The sequence below is a fragment of the Octopus bimaculoides genome, chromosome 1, assembly GCF_001194135.2.
Source record: "Octopus bimaculoides isolate UCB-OBI-ISO-001 chromosome 1, ASM119413v2, whole genome shotgun sequence".
Lineage (NCBI taxonomy): Eukaryota > Metazoa > Mollusca > Cephalopoda > Octopoda > Octopodidae > Octopus > Octopus bimaculoides.
Window position 1 is genome coordinate 49,583,118 of NC_068981.1, and position 7,868 is coordinate 49,590,985.

The 7,868-nt window shown below is 36.3% G+C and overlaps 1 protein-coding gene across 2 annotated transcripts in view; it reads left to right on the forward strand.

Moving 5' to 3' along the window:
* Window positions 1-7,868, forward strand: part of LOC106881850 (uncharacterized) — a 517,233-nt gene that overhangs the window by 485,570 nt on the left and 23,795 nt on the right. For both annotated transcript variants that reach the window (XM_052966454.1, XM_052966450.1), the window contains one exon: window positions 173-1,425. In XM_052966454.1, coding sequence (XP_052822414.1) covers window positions 203-1,425 — 1,223 coding nt within the window. In that variant the 5' untranslated portion in view covers window positions 173-202. The remainder of the gene's footprint in view (window positions 1-172; window positions 1,426-7,868) is intronic.

Here is a 7,868-nt window from a genome sequence, read left to right on the forward strand (position 1 = left end):
TATATATATCCTAAACCGTTATATGCAATAACAGTTTTGGGATAGTTTGTAAGACACTTGTTGTTTACTAATGTATTTTTAGAATTTTTTTTTATTCTTATACATTACACAACTTTGTTAATGCTATATGACGCACTCTGAATAATATTTATATTTCTTTTTCTTTTTACAGAAAGTGCCTGTCACTAAGGTTGTTAATCGGATGCGTGTTCCCATGACGACGAAGGCTTTTGAAGTGCTATTATGGCTACAAACTGGCCTCGTTCTAGCCGTGGCAGTTGTGCTGCGGGTGACGTCGGCCGAATGCAAATTCCCCAGTTTTATGCACACGGAGCAGAATGCTTGGGTACGAGGTTACGAAAAAGGTGACCGATTTGTGGCGTACTTTCAAGATGGTATTATGAAAGCCAGTAGTTGTCGCGATCGACAATGTACACGATACGAAAGAAAATGTATAGAAGAGTTCCCTAACGGTAAATATATAGCATCTCACATAGAAATTGCTCATTCGACCAGTTATGTTTGTATGGAATTCTTGCGTCGAGGTGAAATCATTGTTCAGCTAAAACAATCAGAAATATCTAAAACGAATTATCCAGAACTTTGTAATACGTTAATGTTAGATATGTGGCCATTAGTACTGCTAGAAAAACTACTTGAGCACAAAGTTAGCTGCCCATTCTCAGGGGGTTACAATTTACAAATGTTTGATAGCAGTGGGTCTGCGCTATGCCGTGAAGAAATAGTTCCTATTAGGCTTGAAAGTGAATGTGAATCTGGAGAAGGTATGATGATTCATTTTAGAACGAAGGCTTGTATACACAAAGATTTAAATATGGAAGTAAAACAGAAATTATATTGTCTTGCACATTGGAATGAAGGCCCGTTCAGATTCATCATTCTTCGAGAAAAAAATCGACGCGACCATATCTGGTCTCTACGAGTAAAAGAGCCTGTTAATGAAATCAAAACCGCAGCTTTATTCATGGTGCCTGTCTGTGACACTGGGGAAGAAATTACTCAAACGAAAATGTATCTGGAATTGAAACTTGATAAGTATGTGGTGTCAACAACCTGCGCCGACGAGTTCAAAGATTGTGCACAATACGTGCAGTTTTGTGATTCAGGGTATCGCCAACATTGCTCAAATTCATGTCGAGACTGTCGTCAAGACGTAATTAAATTATGTCCGTTTTCTGAGCGCTTGCGTAGCACTTGGGTGCAAAGCATGAAAAAAAATAAGCAACTCTCCATAAATATCACACATTACCAAATCTCTATTCAAACTCTTGGGATGTTTCACTGTCTAGTTGCCAAAGGTAAAAGTACACCAGATAGTGATGTTCTTTTACAATTGTTCCAGAATGGATGTTACCCAAGATACACATGTCTTCAAATTGAGAAAACAGCACCGTCAGTTATAAGGTAAATATTCATTTCTGTTTCACTCATTGACATAAATGTCTACTATGAAAATGATTACACATTTAATTTAAATATTTGTCCTAAACATAATAAATACTCCTAATAAGAAAAATAGCAAAAATAACAGCAGTAATAAAATATAATTACTGTAATTAATATCATTTTGATAACTTACATACGAATTTCGGAAACTAATGACGACACCCACAAATTTCGTGGCAACCTTAACTTTTGTACTAGAATGGGCCTTATGTTATCATCTTCAGAAATCAGAAAACAAATTAAGCATGTGTACTTATCGATAATAATAAGAAGAAGAACTACCCATGAGGATCCCACGGTTATTTTGAAAATTGTATGATGAAATTGGATATTTTTCTGAAAGATTTGATTGTTATGAAGATGTGAAAATCCTCATAAACAGCACTGATGGGTAAATCAGTCAACCAATTAATCAATCAATCAATCAATCAGTCAGTCAATATGTTTATATGTCTCCCCATCACTCTATTTGTCTGTCTATCTACCTACACATCTAACTATTAGTCTATCTACCTACCTAGATGTATATCTACCTACCTACCTACCTACCTACCTACCTACCTACCTACCTACCTACCTACCTACCTACCTACCTGCGTACCTATCTATCATCCTAGCTACCTATCTCTTAGTCTCTAATAATATAGATCTTCTCTTTCGCGATTTCCTTTTCTATTCCCGTTTCTTTCTGTGTTTCCCTTTCTCCACTTCATTTCATTTTCTTTATATATATATATCTTTTCATTCGAATCATAACTTCCCTTGGTGACGTAAGTGAAATACACGTAAAATAACAGGCAAGATTAACTGAATAATGTTGCCATAAACTCTTCTCTTCTACGTGACGACACGTAGTTGTATATAGTTTTTCTTGCTTTTATGTTACACGGCATTGAAGTTCTAATCTGCTAAATTGAGCATCTTGTAGCATCTCACTCCGGGGTCTGACAACTAATTTTAATCTCTTGCAGTTTAGGGCCTTTATGCACTTAAACAATACTCTTTCTACTTTCGTATTGAAGACATCTTTGGGTGTTTTGTAGAAATAAAGATGATTTCTGCACAATATTTAACCTCAACAATTTAAGATCAATCTTCACAAAGTTTAATTTCAGACTGGTTTTCAGACTTCTTTTTAGGAAGGCTCAAAAATAACCGGCAGGTACATGAATTGTCTAATGTCTTGTTTCCGAAATTTCATACCTCAGCTTGGTATAATACTCTGCTTCTTGATTACAGTATCAGATGATCATGACACTCTAATTACAGACTCAACAATTTTATCACCATCTTTACTGTCCGGACTTTATTTCAATCTTCTCCTTCCAGTTTATATAAAAAAGCTCCATAAACTTGTTTTATCGTTTTCTGTGCATGCACAACGAAACCTCTTACAAAAATCTTATAGCAACAGTATTAGCATACCTAAGCATTTGTACTGATTTGGGTCTAACTGTAGTTCCTCTGATGCAAGATGAGCTATAATATCATTTCTATTATCGTACATTCTAAAATGCTATATATCATTCTCTGAATCTAATTTACGTTTCAGTTTATTTTCTATGACGCTGTAATAATTTCCTTCATCTCTTCCTTCAAGAGTCCTCTCTTTAAACAAACTCATCTAGACGTGTGACACATTATCGCATGCATTTTTAAAACACACTGAATGGAGAAAATTTACTTGGAAGTTTTGTTTCTTTTTCGCTTCATGTCACTATTTATTTTAATTTGATCTCATTAACACTAATTATATCACTAATTATCATCTCTTGAAGAATGACTGGGTAATGTTTTCTCTAGAACTTCAGAATTTATATTAGTAAACCCTTGTTTCTCTCTCTCTCTCTTTGTCGCTTACTCTCTGCTTTTTCTAGTATAAACGGATTACAATGGATTACGGTTGCCTATTCCTGTGGAGTGTAAATATTGTTATCATCGGCTTTTTATTTTTATTCTTAAATTCTTCATTTTGCCTCTCAGTGTTTCCTCTTCACTATTTTATAAGGGGTTATACATCGCTTGTAAATTACTGGCAAATCCATTTGCATTTTAATCAAAGGTTGTACAAAATGATAGTTTACCAAGGACGTCTTGTATTTAAACAATTTTGCTTTTGTCATCTGCTAGTAATCCGAGATACACTCATTTCAGGATTTAATATTCGAGGCATTATCTAGATCCATTTCAGTAATGATGTTTCCTGCTTCATTTCTGTCAAAGAAATTTTCTAATTTTCAAATGTCATCCCGATTTCTCTATAGATATTCTTACAGAAAATCTAGTTGATAATTGTACTTTCCATAAAGTTTAAATTTCTCATGAAAAAAGATTTATTTTTCCTGAGTAAATGTCGTTCCTTAGCTTGTTAAGAATAATTGTCAAATTTGTTAGACACTGTAAATAGGCTAACTGTACTGTCCGATGTTGAAATGCAGTTTCTAACAGACATAGCATTTTCTTCGAGATCTTGAAGATTTCTGGACAAAACGTGATTCATACACCTTCCTTTTATCGATCCTCACAGTCTATGAATTAGTCGTTCTACATCTTCCACTTATTCAGACTATCTTATCGATCTTTAATTGGCTTTTCGTATATTTCCTCATTTTCAGACGCTTTTTTGTGTCCATCACACATTGAATATATCATATATACATATTAGCATATCTTTTTCCACAATGTTCACAGTTAAGAGATTTTACACAAGGTATCCACCCGGAACTAGTCGGAGATATCAAGCAACGTTTCTTTTCTATTTGTCTTACAATAGCAGGCAATCACATTGTTACATCATATGTTGAAATACACTCATTTAGATTTATCAATATGTTTCACAGAAATTTGTTATATTCTTTCAGTCCGTAACCATGGAAAAAGTATGGTTCAGTTACATTTCTTATTACTACCTATCTGATACCGCTTTCATATATTTGCTTTCATAATGGTAAAAGCCATCTGCGCATCAACATATTCATCGTAATTTTCTACTTCGTTTACCAACTATATTTTATCAGCGCATCTGGCATGCTTTCCTCAACTACGCTTCCACGCCAGTTCCTGTCTTCAACATTCCAAATTACGTCATCAATTTTCTTATTTCTTACATGCCCATCAAATAAATCACTCCGCTCCGATTGAAGAAACGCTTTTGATAGTAGAAATGGATGATTTTAATGCTTTTAGTTCGAATAACGTCGGCCACAAATTTTGTTTTCTCCCTCCTGTTAAAGTAAACCTATCACAAAATTGATGTTGCTCGCACACGATGTTTTAGTGTTTCGATAACTGTTTTGAACCCTCTTTCCTATCTGGGATTTATGTCTTAGATATGCCCTTGCACCTTTTTAGCATTTTTCCATAGCCCTTTGGACCATTCTTCTATGCAGCGCAAATATTTACGTAATGTTTTAATATCCGTCTGCTTTCCTCTATTTCTTTCCAAACACTTCACCTACTAAAATTGAAGCGGATCTGACCAAGTCCCTTGTTTCCGTTACATCTTTTAGCCCATTCTTCTATGCGACGCAAGTCTTAACGCAAAGTGTTAATATTGCCCTCAGTTCTCCGCTTCCATCATGCCCTCTGATTTCCTCATTCTGCCCTCTGATTTCCTCTTTTTCATTCCAACCAGTTCACCTACTAAAATTGAAACAGATCTGATCAAGTCCCTTGCCTCAGTTCGATCTTTTGTTAAAATGTATTTCAGAATCTCATCAACTTTTTGGGTCACGCGTTTCACATTGTAGCAGTCGAAGCTTCTCAAATTCACCGGCTTGCTCTCTGTTCTTGTAACTATTATAGCATCGAGTTTTATCCAGAGCTTTCTCTAATTCTGAGTCATATCTTCTCGTAATTCAGTTGTCCCCACATTATATTGATTGGCCGACCGTTCCTCAATTACATCTTCTCCTTGCTTACGCATTCGCTGTTCTACACCTACATTATCCACTTCAAGGTTATTATCACTACGGAGGATTTTCCTGATTGTCTGAATTTGGCATTCATTGAGAAAGCCTCTATTCAGTACTATTCTTGTGTGATTCATGAGCCCATTTTCAGTAATCTGGAACATACACAGCAATTTCCAAAGTTCTAATAATTTTTTTCCCACAGCTCAATATTTCTCTTTGTCGTTGTCTACCAAGCCTTGCTCACAGCACTTAATCGCCTTTTTGTTCATATAAACAGACCACTGGCGTTTGCGAGCATGTTGCATAATTCGACCAGTTAAAGGACTACGACTGGATGGAATCTGATCTTCCAATCTACTGCCCTCTGAGGGGCACCTGCCAGGTGCGGTAGATTTGGTGTCTTGGACATCAAGAGTAGTCATCCCGTGCGTGACGTCATTTGGGTTGAAATTGTCAATATTGCAAATAATGAGAATGATTTTACAGGATTTGCTCCTTGGATGTGTTTATCTGAGATTTTCATGTAAAGGGCTACCCTAAATACAATACCAGCTCCAATTTGGCTGCCGACCAAGGCTTTGGGACGCCAAGTTCGACCTTTGTAAATTGCCATAGGCCTCTCTGAGACGCAGAGGTTACAGCGGCCTATTTTGGGCATGGGTGGCACCAGTTTCACATGGGCAGCCGCATAGAGAACTACACTATCTTAACTGTCCTTATTCTGCGGTGTAAGGTGTGATTTGAAAGAGATGTAACTACTCTTTCTATAATGCCAAATGACTTCTCAGAGAGTCCATTGCTAACTTGAAATCTTCGGTGGACAAATTCAGCATATGAAAACTCAATACGTTGCTTTTGTCCTTACTCCTATAGCTAAGGTGTTTTTATCGTTGTTTTTGTGACTAGCTATGTTCACTAGTCACAGGATCCGAGTGTGGTGGGTTGGTTGGCTGGCTGGCTGGTGTTACTTCCTGTGTTATTGATGTTGTTGCAGTTGTTGTTGCTGTTGTAAATGTTGCTGTTGTTGCTGTTGTTGTTGTTGTTGTTGTTATTATTATTATTATTATTATTATTATTATTATTATTATTATTATTATTTATCTCCTTCCCGAAACGGCTGGCGTCGTTCCAAAGTTTGAAACTATTGTTGTTGTTGTCGTTGTTGTTGTCATCACCGTTGTTCTTATTGTCCAACTGACCCTATGACCATACATAATAAATCATATTCAGATTTTTTTCATGTTTACTTGATAGGGAAGTACAAATGCTCTGCTAAAATCAGCGACTCCAGTGTGAATCTGGGAGAACTCTTGTACAACAAATGTATTCATACTTATGCGCTGCACTATATGGAGAACATATGTAATACCATCACGGCCAGACATATTCGTAGTGACATTGATACATGGCTTGCGTAAGCTGGTTCGCAAATTGTCGGAATATGCTGCAAGCTGATTTGACCTCCAACAACAACTCAATGGCTCTGCAAAAATATCCACGAATTCTATAAAACTACCTGTGAGATAATCATTGTATGATCCAGAAGGAAACCATTCAGATAGTCAGGTGCCTTGCGTAGGCCCTAATTTTTCAAGCTTGTTAGTAAACGCCACAAGAGTTTCTAGTATTTAGAAGAGGATGTGAATAATTTCCCTAAATATATAGTCGTGACTATATTGCTTTTGCTACCTCAGATTCCAAAGTGTGATAGATCATAGCTACGGAGAATATCCTTTGTGTCAGCAAATGTAATTGCCTTGTCATAACAGCCTGTAGCATAAGGATTCGTATATAACTGAATTTCAGGAAGTGGGTGGTGTATTTTTTGAAGTCAGGATCAATTAGACTCTGCGAGTTAAAGTAACACACGGTTCACTTGTACTGAAGTGAAGGCGATGGAAAGGCTAGGAAACATATGGCTAGTGTGAAAAATATGCAAGTCCATTAATTATGAAAGTAAAGATATATTAATTCCTAAATACGAAGTATCTTCGTCTTCTCAACTGGGTGTATATAAAATATTTCTGACAGAAAGCTTGAAGAAGCCGAAGAAGACAATCGTAATACATTTCTGATGGAGATACTGGGATTAGGACGACGTTAAATTGTGAACAAAAATTGAGGTCTATTAGAAAAACTGCACAAGTCCAAATTTGTTGAAAACATTACAACTCATGGGATCCAGGTAGCCTCAAGTTTACGCAGACACTAAGATACCTGCTTCCTGTTTGGCTGAATTCGCAGAATATGACAGTAAACAGTGTTGGAGGCGGGTGAAACATAGACAGGCCTTAATCTAAATAGACATAGATTTATTAAGTTTTTACTTCTGCGATCGAAGTAATTATTATATTTGTCTTGTGTTTCAATTATTTAACTTGCTTTAAGCTGCATTACGAATTTCGCACACATACATCATCTTCATTTCCCCCATTCTCTCTCTCTCTCTCTCTCTCTCTCTCTCTCTCTCTCTCTCTCTCTCTCTCT